The sequence below is a fragment of the Crotalus tigris genome, unplaced genomic scaffold (genome assembly GCF_016545835.1).
Source record: "Crotalus tigris isolate CLP2741 ecotype Arizona unplaced genomic scaffold, ASM1654583v1 scf7180000020724.653033, whole genome shotgun sequence".
NCBI classification, from domain to species: Eukaryota; Metazoa; Chordata; class Lepidosauria; order Squamata; family Viperidae; genus Crotalus; species Crotalus tigris.
The window spans coordinates 482,158-503,664 of NW_024098152.1; the positions used below are offsets into that span (position 1 = coordinate 482,158).

Here is a 21,507-nt window from a genome sequence, read left to right on the forward strand (position 1 = left end):
CGTCCTGCTGGGACGCCGGGGGGTCCGGAGAGCGGGGCGCCCTGGAGAAGCTCCTTTCCTTGCTTGCCCCCCCACATCCGGGTTCCTGCCCTTCTCCCGGTACAGGGAGCTCCGCGGAGCTCGGCGGGACCCAAAGACGACCCTCGGGGCTCGGTCGGAACCGTCCGGCGCGCCCGAGGCGATTCTAGCGCTGAGGCCCGCGGAGCTCCGGTTCACCGGCGGCCTCCAAAGCAGAGGCCACACGGGCGAGGGCCGGCCTGTCCGGTCAGCGCCGGCCAGGATCCGGAGCGAGTATCGAGGCTGGGACTCAAGAGTTACGCCCGCCGAAACGAAGCGACGCCGGCCTACTGAGAGAGCGAAAACAGGAGGGTCGCCGAGGGAGCTACGCGTGGCCGGCCGTTCCGCGGGCTCCAGCGGGAAAGGGAGCCGCAGCCCGCCCCCCCCACACACACCGCGCGCGCCCCCCTCGGCAGGAGAGCCCGCTCGAAGCCCGCTTGCCCGCCTCGCCACCTTGGCTTGGCGGCGCGCTGTCCGATTGGCCGAGACGCGGCGGCTGGCAAGGCGCCGGGGCCAATCAGCGCCGCCTCGCTCCCCCTTCCCGCCTCGCAGCATAAAAGACGCGGCGCTGCGCCGGGCACGGAGCAACAGAAGCGTCGCCACCGCGTCTGCAGCCTCGCAGCGCCGGCCGGATCCAGCTGGGCAGCCAGGTGATCGCACGGGGCGGGCGCCGGCCCGGCTGGGGCACGCTGGGGGGGACGTGGATGGGGAGTCGCTTGGCTTCCTTCCGCGGGGAAGGACGGATGTCTGCAGGGCCTCCGCTCCCTCCGCATTTCCCAGCCGGCCTCCGGGACTCCCGTTGCCCCCGTTGCCGCGTCCGCCTGTCCCTTGCGCCCGTGTGGGAGGAATAGGCTCAGAGAGAACCCCCCCCCCGAACTTCGGGCTCTTATCCTCCACCCCCCCACCCGGGGGCAAGCAGACATCCAAAGCGGGTGATCCCCCCCCCATGTATGTGTTGGTTTAGAGAGCCCCCCTCCTCCCCCAAGGGGCCGGGTCTTTGGCTAGAGCCTGAGCGCGGTGTCCCAGCCCCCCCAGTAGGAGATCAACTGTTGAAGTGGGGCGGGGTCCTTGCTAGCCCACTTCCATCCCAGGTGGTCTTCATGAGGCCCCCTGCGCCCCCACCCCAAGGTTTGCAGACATTGGGTGTTTTGGTTCAAGGCCTCTAAATTGGGAGGGTGGGTTGATCTATTGTGACCATCCCGTCATAGGACGGGGCCCTTCCTTCCCCTTCTGCCCTCCCCCGCCGGAGCTCCTCTTGTTCTGCCCATTGTCCGGGCTCTGGGGCCCCTTACGAGGTGGCCAAAGGGCCAGGGGCCTTTCCAGTGTCACAGCTCAAGCTGCCCAGAGGCCTCTAGCGGGGGGGGGGGGGGAGGTTCCGCATCAGTTAATCTCGGGTCCTTTCATGCTTCCCTGTTTCGGCTCCCTCTCTGTCTCCCCCCCCACCTTCTGCTTTTCTCCTAAGCAGTCGGGCGAGGCGGATAGTTGAGGGGTGCTTCACCCATCCCTTAACTCTTTCCCCCTTTTCCGTTAAGCTGCTGCTAGCTGTGAAGAGAAGGAGCAGGCCAGCCCATTGGGGCATTCCCCCCCCCTGCCCAGACCCCCCCAGGAGTAGATCTAGGGGTACTTTGGGGGTGTTCTGCCCAGGGGCATCCCTCTTTGCCCCCTCCCCAGCCACTCTTTTATTTTGCTGCCTTGAATGACTTGGCCCCACCTAAGCCCTCCCCCCCCCTTGCCAGCCGGCCATTGGCTGCCTCTGGATCATTTTGACTTCCCTCCGCTGCTGTCCGGACACTTGGGCCCCCCTCCTCTGGTTGAACCACATTACTGACCTGTCATGCTGACCTCATCCTCTTATCCCAAGGCTGATAAGTTTATCCAGAGCTTTGGAGAAGTCCCGATAAAATAAATCAAGAGTTTGGACTCTCAGTCTTGCTGCTGCTTGATCCAATCTCTGCCAGCTGAGCTTCTCTCAGCACCCTCTGAATTGCCCCCTTTAAAGATCCCCTTGCAGGGACCTTCTGCTGGCCGATGGCTGCCTGGGTCGGCCCTCAGCCCTGGCCAGTCTCTTCCCCCACCAATCCCCTCTGAGCACGAACATTTTGGGGCTCTTGAGAAGAAACGGGGGGGGGGGTAGCTGGCCCAAAAGGAGAGTGGGCACCAGGATGAATTGTCCAGGAATGGGCCTGGCTGCTTGGGGGAGGGTGGACTCTGCTTTGCTGGAATCATTTAAGCAGAAGGTGGATGACCATCGGCTGGGGGATTTGCAGGAGCTGCCAGATGATCTCTGAGTTCCTTTTCTACCTTACGGCTTCTTTTGTTCTTTTTAAGCTGCGTCTTCTGAGAACGTATGGGGAGGAATGGGGGTGAAGGTGCTGGGAAGAGGCAGCAGCCATTGTCTGGAAAGAAAGAAAGGGAGCCCCAAAGGAAAAAAGGGGCTCAAGAAAAAACTTTGTGTGCCCACAGATCAGAAGACCTTCCTGGTGAAGAAGAGCCCCCCCACCTGCTGCCGCCCACCGTCATGGCTCCCACTCTTGCCACGGCCCACCGGCGCCGCTGGTGGATGGCCTGCACGGCCGTGGTGGAGAACCTCTTCTTTTCCGCCGTTCTCCTGGGCTGGGGATCCCTCCTGATCATGCTCAAGTCGGAGGGCTTCTACTCCTACCTGTGCTCCCTCCCAGGTAAGAAGCCCCTTCGTGGGCCGGCCCTCCCGAGCACCAGGTGTTGCCACATGGGCTCCAGCAGGGGCCTCCTGGGCAAGTCAGCCCCCCCTCCCCCCTGGGCAATCTGGCCTGTGTGGGCCACCTCTGGCTGTTTAGTGGGGGGGGGGCTCTGTGGGGAGGGGCATCTCTTGCGACCACCAGGAGCGGTCTGTTTTTTGGAGAGGGGCTGGAGCCATCTCCTATTCCTGCCCACCACTGTCTAGGCCGCCTCTAGGTTAGACTGGCTACTTGGCTTTTGGACTGGGAGGGGCCAGGACAGCCTTTGGACCCCTCCCCGTAAATCCTTTTCCTTCTTGGGAGTCTTTGCAGTCTGTTCCAAAGATATCAGCCACACTGGGCAAGGCTTGGGGGGGGGGGGAGAGGAAGCTCTTGCCTCTGTCTCCGTTCCTCCTTGCCCCCCCATCAGCCTTGCCCTTTGGACCCCGGTCAATCTTTTACAGGGTCTGAATAGGCTGAGACCTTGATAAAAAGCTGCTGTGGCAGAGATTTTATCCAAGAAGGAAAACGATAAGATCCCGCAGAACCTGCTGATTCTAGGCTGGCAGGAGAGGGCGGGTGGGGACGGCCCCGGAACGGAGGGAGCATCGGTGGGATGGGGGGGGGAGCGGTGGAGGAAGATCCACAGGTGAGAGTCAACGGCTGGTGTCCTCAGTACCAGCTCTGGCCGCCATGCCCTTCCTTCCTGCAGCCATCCTTGGGCCGTTGCATATTCTCACACACCGCAGTTTAACCCAAGGAAACTCCGCTGACCCCATGGCTCGGCTTAGCCCCTCCCCGTCAAAGCCACCCAAGCGGCAAACCGGAGTGATCCCCCCCCCCTTTTCTTGGGCCTGCCCAGAGTGAGCAACTGAGCTTTCAGAAGGGAGAGGGAAGCTGGGCTGCAGTCTCTCGCAAGGGGGAGAGGAGTCCGGGGGAGGGGGCTGCTTCCTTTGATGTGTCTCCCGCAGCAGAAGGGGAAGGGAGGAAGGGGGGTCTGCTCAGCATCCCCTGTCTGCAGGGAGGCTGGTGCTGCCTCTCCCGACTGAGTCTTGTCCTCTGGACTTTCTGGGGAATTCCTTCTGTTGCTGAGAAGCAAAACAGCCTCCTCCCCCTCTCTGTCTTGTGGGAGGGGGGGCTTAGCCAGAGAGGTCTCCTTCTCAGCTGGGGGCTCTCCAGACCTGCTGCCTGGCAGGACCCTTTGGGTGGGGTCCCTGCTTCTCCACTGCACTTTGCTGGCCCTGCTCTTCCTCACAGGAGGGGTACCAGGGAGGGGGGCTCTCTCTCTCTCTCTCTCTCTCTCTCTCTCTCTCTCTCTCTCTCTCTCTTTCTCTGTGTGTGTGTGTGTGTGTGTGTGAGAGAGAGAGAGAGAGAGAGAGAGAGAGAGAGCAGGGTGTGTCCTGTGGCTGGCTGCAGCCGGATCAGGGCCTCCTTGCAACAACTTTGCTCCACTCCGACTCAGCAGCAGCAGCCCTGCCTGTTGAGCTGGCGTTTTCCGGCTGAAGTGCTGACTTGCCTCCCCACATCCGCTCAGGGTCCCTGAAGCTGTCGGCCATGACAGCCGGTTCCCGCGGGAGGGGGCAAGCGGCTGAAGGCTGTGGGGGCGTGTGGGGGACCGCCAGGGGGTCCTGCCGGCTCCCTCCCTTTCCTTCCTGGGCTGGCGAAAGCTAGTCAGTTTCTGCAGTGCTGCTGGTCTCCGCTGACCTGACCTCGCCTGGGGGCAGCCATCTTGTAAGGGGGTGGATGGCCACGGCTCAAGGGAGCCCCTTTGGGGCTTGCTGGGCTGGTGGTGGGGGCTCAGCCCTAAGATACGGCTTGCCTGTGGCTCTTGCGCCCGAGGAGCCTGGTGTCTGGGGGTGTCCCTGGCGCTGGGCAAGCGATGCTGTGGGTGGCCCGTGGCCCGACTTGGTTCAGGGGCTCCCCTCCTTTTATCTTCTCTCCTCAGGTGACACTCAGGCAGCGCCTTGTGCCTGGCCCCAATCAGTCTTCGTGAACCGCCTTAAGGCGTTTTCTGTGGCTTTTCTGCAGACCCCAGGCCCTGGACCCTGGCCCTGTCCCGGTTTCCCCCCCCCCCGTAGGCCCTGGAGGGACGCTGTGCCAAAGGACGGGCATGGCCAAGGGCATCACCCATGAATCGCTCCAGATGTGCATGTGAAGCCAGATGGCTGAATTGCTTCCTCCGTTTCCAGGATGGTTTGGATCAGGCCTGCCTCTGGCGGGAGCCAATGATGGTGCGGGGGTGTGTGTGTGTGTTCTGCCCTAAGGCTGGGGTTGCAGTGGGGGCAGGAAATGAGCCTTCCCTGGGCAATGGGGCTGCCCCTCCTCTCCACTGCCTTAGAAGAAGGGAGCCAGAACCACATAACCTCTTCTGGTATCTGAGGGCCAGCTGCACTTTGGAGGCTGATCAGGGTGGCTGTGGGTCTGGCCCCACGTTGGCCCAGAGCCCCTGGGTCTCCAGCGCAGGGCACCCCCTATATGCTTTCCTCCTCCAAGGTAGACGGCTGGCAGGCCGAAGCGCCTCAAGGGCGGCCGGAGACTCCTGTCCCTGCCAACCCAGCTGTGTTTTCACCACAAACACAGCCCTGTTTGTGGTAAAGCCGCTGCTGGGGTTTAAAACCTAGGGTGAGGAGGGGACAACTTGGCAGGTGGTGGGAACAGGAACCTGCGAAGAGGCCTCCCTCTTGCCAGACCCCAACATAGGTGTGCCCCCCCCCACTGCCCGGGGCTATCTGCCCACCTTTCCTAGGGGCTGCTGGCCTCACCAACTGTAACTATCCCTTCGCCTGGCTTCTCTGCCGGCCTCTTCCCCTGCCCCCCCCCCAGCTCTGCCTGCTTCCTCCATGCCTCTGGCAGGCTGGTTAATGTTTCTCCTGAGCCACCTGTGAAAGTGGTCTCACGGTTGCGGGGGGGGGGAGCATCCAGCATCAACCGGCTGCATCTGGCTTGAGGCCAGCTTGAGGCCTCCTGTGGCGGATGGCAGGCAAGGGGTAACCACGGAAGCCGCCGAGGGCTGAGCCGGCTGCCCAGATGGACCAGCTAACCAGGGTTGCCCCTCTTGGGAGGCCAGGGCTGGCGGAGGGGGGGGAGGCAAGTGCCCCCATCCTTGCTTTGGGGAGAATATCGATCTCCCTGGAGGGTGGGTGGGATGCTCTGTGCCTCTGGCCCCATCTCCTGCCGCCGCCCAGCCTCTTTCGGCCCTTGAGTGAAGCCTCCTCTGCCAGGGGCCCACCTGGCTGCCTCAATCACTTGGCCCCTCTGAAGCCGGCCCCTTTGGGGAGGAGACCAAAGCCGGGGGGGGGGGAGGACTCAGCTTTCTGGCCCTTAACTCCCCCCCCCGCTGCCTCCCACTGCCAGTGGGATGCCCCCCCTCCCTTCCCTCTGGTGCTGGAGCCGCTTGTGGGGCGCTCAGCTGCCCTGGCAGCCCAGCCTCCTCCTGCAGGGGAGCGCCCTCTGACCGGCTTTCTGCAGATATTAGCTCCTGCTGACGGATCTCCTTGGCCCTTCGCCCTGTTCCCTGCCCTCCCTTTCACCTCGTAGGGCCGCCAGAGGCCCCTTGTGCACCCAGCGCTCTCCTGATGGAAGCAGAGGTTATTTCTGAGGCTGGGTCTCTTGTGGCTGAAAGTGCCTCTGTGGGGGCTCTCTTGGGCCCCGAGACGGCACATCTGCTTCCTCCCAAACCGTCCACAGCTTTTCCCTCTGCAACCGGCTCTCCCCACGGCTGGGCTCGTGCCTCGCCGGGGCCGTCTTCATCCCTAGAAAGGGAAGCAGCCACACCCAGAGGACGTGGTTGGGCCACAGGTGTCCAGTGGCTCAAGTCCCTTTCCAAAACCTGCTGAAATCTGAGCCTGGCTGAGACCTTGGCAGAAAGGCAGGGCCGTAGGATGTTGGCAAGGGCTTTGGACGGGGCCCACACGTGCCAGAACCTGGATCCGGCCCTCAGATGTGCCTCCTTCACACAAAATGGCTCTCCTCCTCCTCCTCCCCCTTGGCCTTTCCTCGGAAGGAGTTCTGCCCTTCAGTCTGGGGTCCAGTCTGGGCATCAGAAGCAACCCCCCCGGACCATGGTCTCCTCTTCTGGCGCCGCCCCGTCCCCTGGGCCTGGTGGGGTCTCTTGGGCAGGCTGCTGCCCCTCCGAGCTTGGGGGCACCTCGGCTGTCTGGCAGAGAGTCGGAGATGCTGGAAGCCTTGCAGCCCTGCTCCAGTGCCAAGGGCCTCTGGGAGGGGCCCCTGGAAAGGAGGTGCCTCGGCTGGAACTGAGGGGAGGAGGTGTCTTCTGGGTGGGGGCACCACTGCAGGGACTTTCCACCACTTGCAAGGACATCATGTACCCAATTTTGTTGAACTTAAAACCCATTTCTATCAATCAGCCCCCCCTTCTTAATGCAGGTTTATATTACTCACACACGATAGCTGTTCCGATAACATGGTTTTATGGTTTTATCATTATTTATTGCCTGTTTTTTTTTCTCTTAAATTGATGGGTGCATTGTTCAAATTGATGTTGCAAACCAGTGTGGGCTGGTCAGCTGGGAGCCTGCGGTCCCACAATACATCATAATTAAAGAACGGGAGCCCTGGGGCAGCCATGCCACCAGGTGATAGGCTGGAGGCCTTGCCCGCTTCCTCCAGGGCACCCCAGGGCGAGGGGTCCCCAGGCTCTTGATCCCGAAGGTTGAGAAGGGGGGCCACTCTTCCGCACCTAGCAGGGGGGCCCTTGCCCACCTCCCGGTTCTAGCATCTCCCCTCGCAGCACACCCGGGCCTTTTCTCTAGGCAGGAACCTTTGGGGCAGAGAGGGCCCCCCACCCCGGGAAGCCTTCGGAGCCCATCTGGGTCCCTTTGGAACAAAGACCAAGTCTTTGCTTTGAAACGTACCGGGCTCCCTTGTTTAAAATCGAAACAATCTTTTAAAACTTAAAGATGTCTGATGGATGGGGAGATGCCTGCAGGCCAAGGAGAGCCCCTCCTGTGCCAGGCAGAGCCAGCGTGGATGGGGAGGCCAAGCCTCCTTCGTGGCGCCTCCTGCAGTGCCCCTTCTGCCCCACAGAGAACTCGACGGGGGTGCCCGGGAACGGGACGGCAGCCCCAGAGCCGGAAGTGGCCCGCATGAACGGCTGGCTGATCTGCAAGGAGCAGGACGAGATGCTGAATCTGGCCTTCACCGTGGGCTCCTTCCTGCTGAGTGCCATCACCTTGCCCCTGGGCATCGTCATGGACAAATACGGTCCACGCAAGCTGAGGCTGCTGGGCAGGTAGGCAGTTCTCGGGCCGAAGCACAGCCGCCCGCAGCACCAGGGGGGAAGGGGCAGCTTCCCTCCCCTCCCAACAGCCTGGCAAGCTCTTCCCTCGGGATGGGGAGGGGTGCCCAGAGCCTGCGAGGAGGGGAGAGCCACTTGATCCACGCACAAGGGAGATCCACCCGGCTTCTGGGGGGAGGCTGCTGCTGATGTCTCCTGAGCCCAGGGCCAGAGGTCAGCGTGGCTGGGTGAAGGCGGGCTTTTGCTTTGCCCCCCCATCGGGGGTTCTTGGCCCATTCAGGCTTCCAGGGAGAAAACACCTCGCTTCCTGGCCCCATTCTGCATGCTGTGGGGGGGGGCAGAGAATCCCCTCCAAACTCTGGGGGTGGGGGAGGGAGCATGGAGAGAACAGCTTGCCTCCAGAAGCAGTAAATGCTCCAACACTGGAAGTTTTTAAGAAGAGACTGGACAGCCATTTGTCCGAAATGGTGTAGGGTTTCCTGCCCGAGCAGGGGGTTGGACTAGATGACCTCCAAGGTCCCTTCCAACTTTACTATTATTATTATTATTATTATTATTATTATTATTATTATTATAAGGCTCTGCTCTTCCTGGCCGGTAGCTTCCTGCGTCATCAGGGTGGGTGACTGGCAGCTGGACAGGGAGGCTTCATCTCCTGGGCCCTGGCTCAGAGCCTCGGTCGAGGGGAGCCTTTCGAAGGCAGGGCACGGTGGGCCAGGGGAGGCCTGTCGTGGGTTCGAGGATCCCGGATATGGGGAGGGGCCTGGGGATCTGACCCGAGGGACTGATGGGCCTCCCTGTGTGCCTTTGCAGCGCCTGCTTTGCGGTCTCCTGCGTGATGATCGCCTACGGGGCCAGCAACCCGGACTGTGAGTGTGACCCAGGGCACTCTGGGGAGGCTGGGGTAGGGGCGGGCGTGGCTTCTTTGCGGGGGGAGCCTTGTCTAGTGGGGGGCTGGGGATGGGCAGGGCTCCCGAGGCATGTCCACCCTGGGCTCCTGGCCTGGCGGGCACTGGCTGGCATTCAAGCGTTTTCTCCCTCTGTCCCAGCTCTGTCGGTGCTGATCTTCATCTCCCTGTCGCTGAATGGCTTCGGAGGGATGTGCATGACCTTCACATCTCTCACGGTAAATGCCAACTTCCCTGGTGGGCAGGGCGAGCTCTTGTGCCCCCTTGAATGGGGCGGCTTGATGGGCACCCGTCTTGCCTCAGAATGGTGTGTCTGCCCCCACAGCACCCCTGCCGGAGGGGATTTGGGGGGGGCTCTGTGCCCTTTCTGAGGAACCTAGAAAGGGGAGGGAAATGCCTGCTGTGATGGGCGCAGCCTTGACCGGGGCTCTTGGCCTCCCTGTGCCCATCCGCCGGAGCCGAGTGAAGGCCCAGAGGGTGCCCTTGCCTGACACTGGCGGGAACCCCCGTGCTCTGCCCTTAGTCGTGCCTCATTTGGGGGAGCTTAGAAGGAGGCTGGGTCAGATCAAACAGCCCCCCCTCCCCTCCACATGGCTTCCAGTCTAGCCTTGCCAAAGGTGTGGAAAGTCCAGATGGAACGCTCCCCCTCCCCTGCCCCTTTTCCTCCCAAATTGTGGGTCTAGGGACCACCATCACCCCCCTCTGCCTCTACAGCTTCCCCGCCTCTTGCTCTTGAGTAAACAGGCAACTGCGCAGAGTCTCCCTCTAGCCAGCCTTTTCTGCCCTCACACTTGTCCTCCCTGCCCTCCCTCCTTTCCTCCCTCCCTCCCTCCTTCCTTCCTTCCCTCCCAGCTGCCCAACATGTTCGGGGACCTTCGCTCCACCTTCATTGCCCTCATGATTGGCTCTTACGCGTCCTCGGCAGTGACGTTCCCGGGGATCAAGGTAAGAGGGGGCTGCGGGAGGGGGACAGTGCAGGCTGGGAATGGCAGCCCGGTTCCACTCCCCTCCCCCGGTGACTAGAAAACTCCCCAACTCCCCCGGGGTCACCAACTTTATCCAACTGAGGTGATGCCAGACTCTAGTTGGCTCCCGTTGGCTCCCAGCACAGTGATAAAGCCCCCCAGGAGCCCATAAGAGGAAAGGGCTGGTTGAGAAGAAAGCAGGTCAGACACCCACCAAGGGAGAAGAGCCCCCCCCCCCGAGGATTCACAGGAGACCCTCAGGGTGGAAGCCTCCCGGATCTTGGGGGGGAGCTCATTCCACGGGCCCCGTGTCACCCATCTCAGCCCCACTGGGTCTGGACCGAGCGTCAGCTCCACAGGAAGAGTGCAGCTGCTCCCCGCGGAAGGAGCTCTAACGAACACCAGCAGCCTCCCGTTTTATTCCTGCTTGACCCGGCCTGTCTCTCTTGAGGCCGCCATCCCTGCTCTCTGCAGGAGGCCATGGCTGTATGCTGCCCAGAAGCAAACTGGGAACCAGCGCAGCTCAGCCACCAAGCTTCTGAGTGGCTTTCAAAGCAGCTCCCTGTAGAGTGCATTGCAGTAGTCAAGCTATTAGGTGACCAGGGTAAGAGTCCCTAAAGGGCCCCCCAATCTAGGAATGGGTGCAGCTGCTGTCACCCCAGATGAAGCTATCCAAAGCAAACTTGGCCGCAGATCTGGGCAGCCCCTCCAGGCTGCAGGAAGGAATACAGGAGGGCACCTGGACAAGGGAAAGCCAAAGGCCTGATGGAATTTAACCCACTCCTGTGCTCACAAACACACACCACCTCTTTTTGCATGGTTACTGAAAGTTGTGTAGCAAATGGCAAACCATTTCTGCACTGTTTAATAATAATAATAAAGTTGGAAGGGGCCTTGGAGGTTATCTAGTCCAACCCCCTGCTATACCATTTCAGACAAGTGGCTGCCCAGTCTCTTCTTATAAATCTCCAGTGTTGGAGCAGTCGCAGCTTCTGGAGGCAGGTTGTTCCACTGGTTAATTGTTCTGACTGTCAGGAAGTTTCTCCTTAGTTCTAGATTGCTTCTCTCCTTGATTAGTTTCCATCCATTGCTTCTTGTCCTGCTTTCTTCAGGGGCTTTGGAGAACAGCTTGACTCCCTCTTCTTTGGGGCAGCCCCTGAGATACTGGAAGACTGCTGTCATGTCCCCCCTGGTCCTTCTCTTCATTAAATTAGGCACACCCAATTCCAGCATCAAAGGAGGCCTTATGTGCTTTAGCCTCCAGTCCCCTGATCCTCTTTGTTGCTCTTCTCTGTACTCTTTTGTGGAACCCATGTTGCATTTCCAGGAAAGGGAGGCTGTGTGGAAAACACAGCTGTTCTTGCAGCCCCAGAAGTTGGCCCTGGGCACAGGCAGACCCGGGGATGGGGAGGAGGGGGTGCTTGGCTGCCCTCATGGGGGGGGGGGTTGGGGTGAGTGGGCTGGGCGGCCGGCTTCACCTGGGACGGGCAAGGCAGCTGCATGGACTGGTTTCGATTGGCAGCTGGCCTGCAGGGCTTCTCCCAGGATGGCTGACCCAAGTGCCGCCCCCTTGTTTTCATGGGGGTCGTGTTGCAATGCTGGGACTGGCAGTTGGAGCACATTGGAGAGAGGGAGGGGAATTGAGGAGCGTCTCCATTTTCTCCTGCCTGAAGAGCTTCAGATGGGGGCTCCATGGGCTCCCCACAGGCCTCCTTTGACGCTGGAGGAACGGGCTGCGCCAGAGTGAACTTTAACCCAGCTCCAAAGCCACATTCAGTTGCGCCCGGCCTTGGGGCTGCTTACCGCCCAGCCCCATTGCAGCCATGGTGCCTTGCCTGCAGAAAGGGCCCCTGGGAGCTGGCCCCTACGGGCCCAGCTCTTCCCACAAATCCCCCCCCTGTGGCCTCAGCCCGACCTCTCTTCAGCTGGCTCCTTCTGCTCCCCAGGTGATCTACGACCTGGGCGCCTCCTTCATCCTCATCCTGCTGATTTGGGCCGGCTGTGCGGGCCTCGTCTTCTTCAACTGCTTCTTCAACTGGCCACTGGAGCCCTTCCCAGGCCCCGAGGACATGGACTACACGTGAGTGGCTGGCGGGGGGACAGGCGTGGGCAAGCTGGGTGGGAAAGGGGCCCTGCGTGGCCGGCCCACCTGAGGGCCACTCAGTTCTTCCAGAGCTTTGCAGACCCTCCAGTTGTCCCAGGGAGCCCCCCCTTCTGCCAGCCGCCCAGGAACTCGTTCTAGCTGAGCCCTCCTGGGGAGTGGGTGCCAGGGCTGGCTTTCCCGTGCTGGCTGCTGCTCTGCCTGGAACAGATTACCCCCCTCCCCAGGCAGGGGCCTCCCCGGCCTTTCACAGCTGGGGATGCCCCTTAAGAGGGTCCCTGGCAAGGCCAGATGTGCCCACGTTGCTCCCAGGAGCTCCTTCGGTCTGGGGCCAAGACCCAGCAGGACCGACCTTTCCGCCACCAGGGTGAAGATCAAGTTCAGCTGGCTGGGCTTTGACCATAAGATCACCGGGAAGCAGTTCTACAAGCAGGTGACCACGGTCGGCCGCCGCCTCAGTGTGGGCAGCTCCATGAAGGGCAACAAGGAGTCCCCGGCGCTGCAGGACGGCAACAAGCTCTGCTTCTCCACGGTGGATCTGGAGGTGAAGTGCGAGCCGGACAGCGCAGGTGAGGAGCGCGCGCAGGGGCTGGGGCTGACCCCTCCGTCTGCCGCCTGGCTTCGCGCACTTTGGGTGCTGCTGCCGTGCCGGTTGGACGGGCAGCTTGGCAGGCCCCTGCTGCAGTGTGGCTTCTCCATTGGCTAGCCCCCCCCTCCCCTCTGGAAGGCAGTCATCTCGGAACTCCCAGTGCAAGGAGTCAGGGCTGCCCGCCTCTCCCACCTGCAAGAACTAGGGGTGCCACGGGAGGCCCTCTGCACCCTGGGCCCTGTGGGCCTGGTCTGGCCTCAGGGGCCAAAGGGCAAGGGGTCCGCTTCTGCCCAGCAGCCTTTCCTGCCCTCAGTGAGCCAAGAAGGAAAGGCTGCACAGAGACCTCTCCTTCTGGTGATAGAGAGTTTTGGGGTGAAATTGCTGCCCCCCCCCCAGAGTTCCCTTCACGGAGGGCTGGAGTGGCCCCTGAAAGGACACAGCCCGCGGCTTTGCTGAAGTGGGAGGAGGTGACCGCTCGGACAGCCCATACCACCCTGAGGTCTTGGGCCAGGCAGCTTTGCTCTGATCCCACCAGGCAGCCATTTTGGGGGGTGGCCCTGGGGCCCTGCCCAGCCAAAGTGAGGCCAAACTGGCCCTCTGGGCCCAGGAGAAGTGACCGACTGATCGCACAGCTCTGCCAGCCCTGTTTGTGGTGTCTCCTGGGAAAAGCCTGACGGATCTTTCCTTTCTCCCCCCCCCCCCCGCTCCCACTTGCCCCCCCTCCCTCCAGCTTCCCCGTCCTTCATGCACAGCGTCTTTAGCCCCATCCTGCTGCTCAGCCTGGTCACCATGTGTGTCACGCAGCTCCGTCTCATCTTCTACATGGGCGCCATGAACAACATCCTGGAGTTCCTGGTGGATGGCGACCTGGAGACAGGTGGGGGCCCTCTCCTGCCCACGGGAGACCCACGTCGGGGCCTGGGGGAACCCGGCTTCCATCTGGCTGACCCCTGGCACTCGGAGACCGCCTCAGGTGCTATAGTGTCCTGTGGGAGTGGCCGTGGAAGAGCGGAGAAGCCCCCCGTGGCCTCGGCAACATCTGATCAGAGGCAGCTCGGTCGGGGGGGGGGGGAAACACAGGAAGCGCGTCAGAAGGGGACCCTCCCTAGTTTTCTGGAGGATAAACAGAGAGGAGAGATGAATTAATTCATCTGGGTCTGCTTCTTATTTGGGCTACCTCGCAAGGCTGGCAGTTGCTTTCCGGCTGCTGGTCCTTCAACCGCGCCCACAGCCGGCTGCTGATAGCTGCAGCAGGCCCCTCTGCGCACCAGCAAGGCTGGGACTGAATCAGCAGACACCCCAAATCCTAAGCTCAGCCCTTCTCCCCTCAGACATCTTGGTGGCCATGCTGGCGGGGGGGGGATGGGCACCAGTCTGGGCACGGAAGGGCTTGTGACGGCCACCGCACGTTTGGCTGCCATTTATGTCTGAAAGAAGGCAAGGAGGGAAGGACCCAAGGGTCCCCCTCTCCCAGATGGCCCCCTGCTGCCTGCTGGGGCCCAGATGCCCCTCCATTTCCGCCCCCCCCCCCAGCAGAGGCTGTTTTGCGAGGCAGGCAGGCACTTGTGGCTGTTGTGATGCTCCTTCCAGCTGTGTTGCCATGACAAGCAGGGTGCTGGGAGCCTCGGCAAGGCACTGCTGCTCCCTGGGGGATCCGGCTGCTACTGGGGGGAGGAAGGGGGGGGCATTTCAGCCAGTGGGTCAGAGGGGCCAGTTTGCCCCCTGAAAAGCAGAGAAACAACAGGGAGAAGGAGAAGGCCGCAGACTCTGCGCCAGGCCCCTATTTATAGCTGCTGGAAGGAAGCCAGGAGGAAGGGGGAGGTTTGCACCAGCAGCACCGTGTCTTTGGCATAACAGGGTGAAACCATGCGCGCCTCTTGCGTAGTGACAGCCGTTTTGGGCCTGTTAAACCTGGAATCCGTTGAAGCAGAGGAATCGGGCCCGGTGCTTTCCCCGAGGGCGGGAGGGAGGGAGGAGAGAGTGGTGGGAGAGGGCCAAGGGGTGCCTACCCACCGGGGAACCTGCTCCTGTGCCTGCCTCCCCAGGACCTTGCGGAGCAGAGCTTTCGGAGGCCCCCAGGGTGCCCGGGTGTGGGCTCAGGGACCGGTGTGGCCAGGGGGCTGGCCCCAGCCCCTTCTCAGCCCCGGCTCTGCCTGCTTCCTGGCTCTGCCTCTCCGTCTCCAGGCCGGATCCAGAGCCAGCTTGGGGGGCCCTCAGCCAGGCAGGGGGCAATGCCCTCTCTTGCTGGGTCCACCAGCTGCGCAGCTCTGCCCTGGGGCCCATAACAGAGACCGGACAGGCTGGGTGCCCCGTGCTTGGCCTCCTGCAAGGGGGGCTCTGGTTGGGGGGTTTTCGTCTCCCTGATGGGGCCTGTCCGCTTGTCTTCCAGTGGGTCTTTACAGCTCCGTCTTCGGAGTCTTGCAGCTGCTCTGCCTCCTGACGGCACCGGTGATTGGCTACATCATGGACTGGAAGCTGAAGGAGTGCGACGACGGCCCTGAGGAGGAGGACAAGGGAGACGCCAGCCCCCCGTACGTGGCCAGTGGGCAGGGGCAGCTGTGGGGTGCCTCCCTGCCAGCTGGGTGCCCAACCTACATTCCTTCCCCTCTGAAGCTTAGGAAAGGGGTGCCGCTTCCCACACGCCCTTGGCAGCTCACGGCGTGGGGTGCAGGAGTGCCACCTGCCGCAGGGAAGGGCCCTGCCCGGATGGGAGGCCGTGAGGCAACTAGGTCACTGGGCCAGGAACCGCAGTGCCGTCATTGCGGGCCTTGTTTGTCAGGGACTGGCAGCCTCTGGCAGAAGGACGAGGTTACTTGGGAAAGCGGAGCCCTTGGAAGTAGGGAAAGGGTCACTGGGCACTGGCTGGCACCGGAGCAGCAGGCAGGGAAGGATGGGGGGCAGCCCGTGTGTGACCCTTCCTCCCGCCTGCAGGGGTGAGAAGAAGAAGAAACCTCGGGACCGCCGGATCCAGAAGATCTGCAACGCCACTCGGGCTTTCGCTTTCACCAACGTACTGCTGGTGGGCTTTGGGGTCACCTGCCTGATCCCCAACTTGCCTTTGCAGGTGAAGGAGGGGGACGTGGGCTGAGGGGGGCAGCTGGGCCTGCGGGGTATGTTTGGGGAAAAGGCTGGCCGGCCTGGCCCTGTCCTGGGGGACCCCCTCTGCCGGCGTGTGGGGGGTCCCGGCTCCACTCAAGAGCTTGGAGGAAGGCAGGGGCCGGGGGTCCTGCGGGGGCTCCTGGCTCTGAAGGGGGTCTCCCCGCTCTCCCTCGCAGATCCTTTCCTTCATCTTGCACACCATCGTCAGAGGCTTCATTCACTCGGCCGTCGGGGGTCTCTATGCTGCTGTGTAAGTCCAGCACCCTCTCCTCAGCTGCCCATAGCAAAGTGGGTCACCCCATTTCTGGGTCACGTCTTCCTCCTCCCTGCGTTCCCTGCCGCCTGGCTTTGCCTCCGGATATTGGCCAGCACCTCTGGGTGCTGCTCCAGAGCGGGTGTGCCCGCCCCTGCCTGCCTCCCCAGCTCTCTGATGGAGGCCGAGGTCAGCTCAGGCCAGGCTGCCTTCCCTGCGGAGGAAAACAGTTTCCTCACGCCCGGCTGGCCCTCCGTCCTGAACTCTTAGCGCCCCAAGGAAGGCAGCTGAAAGGCTCAGGGCCCCCCCCAGGGCCCACCCGCCCCGTGCCCCGGAGCGCTTTCCCTGGGCCCGGATCCAGGTCTCGCTTTCTCCCCCCTGCCCCCCCTGCCCCCCCTGCATTTCCTGGTTTCTTAGCCTGGCTGGCGGGTCATTCTCTCACACAGACACAGGCACACACAGGGACACAGCCACACACACACAAACGCACGCACAGAGACAAACACATACACAGAGACGCAGGCGCACAGACAGGCCCTGGATCCAGTTGCAGCTGAGGCAGGCGCTTTATAGGGCTGACTCACATGTTGTTGTCCTGCTCAGCCGGGAGTTGTTTTGGACAGGAGGTTTCGGGCTGTGGGGTCACGGAGGGCGTTGGGTGCAGCTCCCAGGGTTGCTCAACCGGGAGAGGCCGGGCCAGGCACATCTGACTCCCAGGCTCCTGCTCCGTGCCAGCCTTCCGCATTCAGCACTTTGCAATGGGGGGGGGGGCTGGGCTCCTCTGGGCGGGGCCTGCCTTGAGGAGGCTTCCAGGCTGCTCTCTTTTTTGCAGAGACCCCAATACTTTGCTGTCGCTCTCCCCAATCTCACACATGTAAAACCACAGCAAGGGACCCGGGCAGAGGGAGGGTCTCCACTCAGCAGCTGCAGATGTCTGTGGGTCACTTGCACCTTTTCCCCTCTCCCCCAGATATCCCTCCACGCAGTTTGGCAGCTTGACTGGGCTGCAATCTCTCGTCAGCGCCCTCTTTGCCCTCCTGCAGCAGCCCCTTTTCCTGGCCATGATGGGCCCCCTGGAAGGAGACCCCCTCTGGGTAAGTGGTGCCACTTAGGCTGGGCGTGGTGGCTGCGCAAGGTGCGGTGCCCGTGGGAAGGGAAGAGGGCAGGGAACAAGTCGTTGCCTGGCAGGGACTCCCTCCACGGCCAGTTCTGGGCCTTGGGGCTCAGAGGGGGTGGCAGCACCGCCAAAAAGACTCTGCATGTCTGTGGCAGAACTTCCTGGTCCCTGGGTGGCCAGTCCGTCTGCTGTGGCCCAGGAGGTGGACAGGGGCTCTCAGCAGAGTGGGACCAGTCTGGGGGCTTGGACCTTCTCCTGGGGGGGGGGCAGGTACATGCCCAGCCCACCAAAGCACACATCTCCAAGGGAGGGGCTTTGAGTGTTTGGGCCAAGAAAAGGAACCTCCCTTAAGGGTCCTTCCTGTGGCCTGGCATTGCCTGGGAGGGAAGTCTGCCAGCAGGACCCCCGGCCCCACGTCTGGACCCTTTGGCCTTGCGCTGAAGCCAGCCCCCCCCCCCAGGAGGCTGCCTGGTCACGGTCTGGGTGTCAGACGTCTCCTGGATCGGCTCCCAGGAACCACATGGGCTTTGTTTGTGCAGCGGGGCCGGGGTGGGGGGGGCTGGCTGGGAGCCATCCAGCTGTTGTCTGTCTTGGGCACGTGAGGAAGGCCGGCTCCAGGCGTCTGCAGGGCTGCTGTCTTGGCAGCGGCCTCTGTCTTTGGCCTCCAGGAGGGAAAACATCTCAGGGCCCTTCGTGCAGATCTGGCCTCGCAGCCGCTGTTCTCTCCCTGGCGAGACCTGCACGCTGAGGATGGGGGGTGGGGCATTCGGGGGGGGCAACACAAATGTGCCCCTGTCCCGTCGGACAGGGGTCTAGGAAAGGAGGAATGTCCTGGAGGGGGGAGCTCTGAAGCAGCTGGCCTCCTGGACTCACCGGCTTCCATCGCAGGCAAGGGGACGATCCAGGGATTCCCATCCTTGGCATGGGGTTGGACTAGAAGACCTCTGAAGTCCCTTCCAACCAGATCCAGATGGACTAGGGCTTCCTCTCCTCAGGCCACCTTCCTTTCTCCCCCACAGCCGCAAAACACATGGGCAGCCCATTTTCTGGCTGGGAGGGGAGCTGTGAGCCAGCGTCGGCCCTCGGGTAGCAAGTGCAGCCCAGGCAACAGCCTCTCCTCCTGGGCGGCTGCTCCCTCGGGAGAGAGCTGGGCCTGGCCTGGCCAGGGGACACCGCAGGCAGCAGGCTTGGCACTCTGGGTCCACAGGCAGTCGTGTGCTTGGCACTCGGGGGCCACGGTGCCCAGGGAGGGGGGCAGGACAGGGGGCCCTTCAAGCAGAGGCGGCAGCTGCAGAGTGAGCCGCGCCTCCAGGCTACCCTGTGGAGAGGCCTCCCTCGCCCTCACCTCCCTCACCCTCTCTCCTGCCAGGTCAACGTGGGGCTGCTGGGGGTGAGCATGCTGGGCTTCTGCCTGCCCCTCTACCTCATCTGCTACAGGCAGCGCCTGGAACGGGAGAAGCAGCAGAAGGATGAAGACGCCAAGCTCTTCCTCAAGATCAACGGCACACCCAGCGAGGAGGCCTTCGTCTAGAGACGCCGTTTGGACTGGCCGGGGGGGCTCCCTCCCTGCCCTGAGGCCCCAGTAAAGCCCCCCAGGTCCCCCAGCACAGCTCCCATCTCACGGGCCTTGCTTTGGATTCAAAAGCCACGCCACCATGCCTCTTCCGTGACACCATCCTGCCGTGGCCTCTCTTACCCACGGTCTCTGGTGCTGGCCTCAGAGACGGCTAACGTGATACGGGTCTTGGTTGCTTTGCAAAGGGAATGGACCCCTCCCCCCTCCTGCTCTGGTGACCTAGCCCTTCCTGGCACACCTGTACCACGCATGGACACACACACACACACACACAGGCAACGGCTTGGTTTGTGTCTGTGCAGGACACAGACTCCGGCCTCCCTCCCCATCTGCCTGTTCTCCCATCCTGGGTGAGGGCTTCCAGCCACTCCCCTGGTCCTCTTGCAGGAGCCTGCTGGTCCCTCCGACCTCCGCAGCCTCTGGCCGAGGAGGAGCAAGAACATCTGGTCTGCCTATGTCTTGCACCTGTCCTGGGGGGGGCGGAATTTGGCCCCCACTATCTCTGCAGTTTGAGGACCAGCTTGAAAAGCGCTGCGGCTTGCACAGTGTCTTCCCCCTCTTTGGACTTTTTGGGGTGTGACTGAAGAGGGGCAGCTTTGCACAGGGTCGCTTAGGCATTGGGCTGTAGTGGAAAATGACCCCAAAGTCTCAAACGTTAAGGGGCCTGGTGGACCGAGGCAAGGAGACGCCCCAAATCATGAAGGCTCCTGTCCAGCCATCGTCCCGGCCCCTCTGGCTCCGCCAAGGGCAGTTTTAGCCTCCTCACGCCAGGCACAGCAGCTGCTGCTGCCCCCTGGTGGTGGGAATCCTCCTAGGCAGGGCACCTGTTCCCTTCCAGATGCCACGGGCAGATTGCACTGTCTTGTTTCTAACATCAAAAGAAAAACACACCACTCTATCTGGCCTTCGTGTTTTTTACTCTGAGCAGCCAGAAGGCTGACCTGGTAGAAAGTTTGGTCAAGGTGCTCCCCTCGGAGGCTGGTGAGCTACCCTTGGCCGGAGAGGCTCCGGGGTTGGACATTGAGTGAGGACCGGTAGCCCACATCTTCCTTGGACCTTATCCGTGGCTGCCTTCTGGGTGCCAGCCGAGGCCTGGGGCTCATCTGCCCCGCTTCCCTCCCAAAGGAGGAGAGAAGGAAGCAACCGGCTCCCAGAACGGTGCTTCTTCCCTCTTGGCTTGCGTGCAGGCAAAGAGAGCTGGGATTGCCCAACTGTGTGCCAGGATTGGCAGTTTCCAGGTGAAGCTGTGGCACAGCTTGTTCTCCACAGAGGGCATGTGGAAGAAAGCAATGATGTCACTCTGTATCCCCCACAAACGCTGAGCTGAGGGGAAGCAAGTGACCTTGAACTCTGTGCTAAGTGCCAGTGAGGCAACAAACCCTGGTTTGGCAAGGAGGGAGGCTGAAAGCACGGGGTCCATAGCCAGGCAGAGCTAAAGGGGGCCACAGGGAAGCGAATGACCGCCCTAATTGGCGGTTTCCTCCAATTGGGGCCCACTAGGGGACCGACAAGGCCAGATGGCGCAGCATTTAAACTGGCACTCTCGCCAAAGGTGGCTGTCAAGCCAAGAGTGTGAGGAGGCTGGGCGGCATGGCTCCGGCAGGCTCCGGCCCACCTGCTGCAGCTGTCACATTAATGCCTGACACAGCTGGTGGGAAGGAGTGAGCAATGGGAACGCAGCCTCTTGCAGATCCAGAGGCGCTGCTGGCCAACAGCACCGGAGGCAACGTGGCAACTCAGATGCCGAAGGGAAGTGCAGAAACAAAGGGCAAGCTTCAGGGCCCACTAGCTAGACCCCCTCTGCAGCACCTGGGTGGAACAGAAGGGGACAAGGGATGCTAGTTTGAGCATGCCCAGCACACGGCATGTGCACTGTGCCTACCCAGTCCCAGCTGAGGCTCTCCTCCACCATAACCCCATAGCGGTCTGGGGTTAAATGCATCCCGATACTCTGCCAGCTTGCTTGGGTGACGGACTGAGTGAAACTGAAGTCCTGAGAAGCACAAGGGTGTGTGTGTGTGTGAGAGAGAGAGAGAGTGGGTGTGGGCTGGCCCTCTGGGGCAGCTTCTGTATGCAGCCCCCGGGAGAGGCAGGCAGGACGCAGCCCCGAGGCCTAAGCCCAGGGCATTGGCCCAGCTGAGGATTCCCTCTACCTGAATTGGCCAAGGGGCTCCTCAGGCTTTCTTGAGGAGGGAAAAAAGCGCCCCCCCCACCTAGTAGTCCTGCAGACTTCTGCAGCCTCCCAGACTCTGCTTAGCACCCCTCAACGGGTCAGGCATACATCCTGTCCCTGGGGCATGAAGAAGCTGCCCCATGGGTCTGCCCACTGTTGCTGAGGTAGGTGGAAGCTGGCTGAAGGTGCTCCAGCCTGAGAGGAGCTTTCCCTGCCCCTTGGGCAGGAGCCCCCTCCCTTCCAGAGGAGCCCCCTGCTGAGCCCAACCAGGCGGTGGCAGGTGGGTGCCCGTGCCATCTTTGTGGAGGGCTGGATTGGCACAGCTGGTTTCTCCTCGCCTCTCGTCACTTGGACTGGAACCTCAACCTCGTGTCAGATGGTCTTCTAAAGGGTTGGTCCTCCCCCAGTCATGAAGGCCTGGCTCTGCCCCCCCCCCCCGGCACAAGGGATTCTCTTGTGGGAGGCCACCACATCCTGGCTTCTAAAGAGCTTTTTTCCACAGGCAGCCCTAAAGTCCTAGAGGGGAAGCCCTGTGCGGCCAGGCCGTGGTCTCTCTGATGCTGCAGGGGGAAAGTGGGGGCTATGCCAACTTCAGCCCCCTTCCCCCAGCTCAGGCTTGCCCTGCGCAGAGTTGCTTTCCCAGCCAGGCCAGGCAAGGAGATCCTTGCCTGCTAAGATCTCACTAACAGGTCTGTGAATCTGGGGACTTCTTTGGT

At 62.1% G+C, this 21,507-nt stretch overlaps 1 protein-coding gene across 2 annotated transcripts; it reads left to right on the forward strand.

Moving 5' to 3' along the window:
• Window positions 1–626: 626 nt before the first annotated feature.
• On the forward strand, window positions 627–19,516 carry SLC43A2 (solute carrier family 43 member 2). 2 transcript variants are annotated; one of them, XM_039368260.1, is made up of 14 exons: window positions 627–707; window positions 2,521–2,735; window positions 7,800–8,004; window positions 8,824–8,879; window positions 9,060–9,136; window positions 9,771–9,863; window positions 11,830–11,963; window positions 12,351–12,553; window positions 13,304–13,450; window positions 14,963–15,104; window positions 15,505–15,637; window positions 15,849–15,922; window positions 16,896–17,019; window positions 18,412–18,573. In XM_039368260.1, exons 2-14 carry the CDS (start codon window positions 2,576–2,578, stop codon window positions 18,571–18,573), a joined length of 1,710 nt encoding a protein of 569 aa, XP_039224194.1. In that variant the 5' UTR covers window positions 627–707; window positions 2,521–2,575. The 2 variants fall into 2 exon arrangements, with proteins under 2 accessions (XP_039224194.1, XP_039224195.1); XM_039368261.1 differs by lacking the exon at window positions 627–707 and having other exon boundaries at window positions 2,576–2,735; window positions 18,412–19,516.
• The last annotated feature ends 1,991 nt before the right edge of the window (window positions 19,517–21,507 follow it).

Bases quoted from the DNA above. Each gene is read 5' to 3' on its own strand.
- SLC43A2 (XM_039368260.1), top strand. From the start codon at position 2,576: ATGGCTCCCACTCTTGCCACGGCCCACCGGCGCCGCTGGTGGATGGCC. The intron at 8,005-8,823 runs GTAGGCAGTTCT...GTGCCTTTGCAG, and splicing joins AAGCTGAGGCTGCTGGGCAG to CGCCTGCTTTGCGGTCTCCT. The intron at 17,020-18,411 runs GTAAGTGGTGCC...CTCTCCTGCCAG, and splicing joins TGGAAGGAGACCCCCTCTGG to GTCAACGTGGGGCTGCTGGG.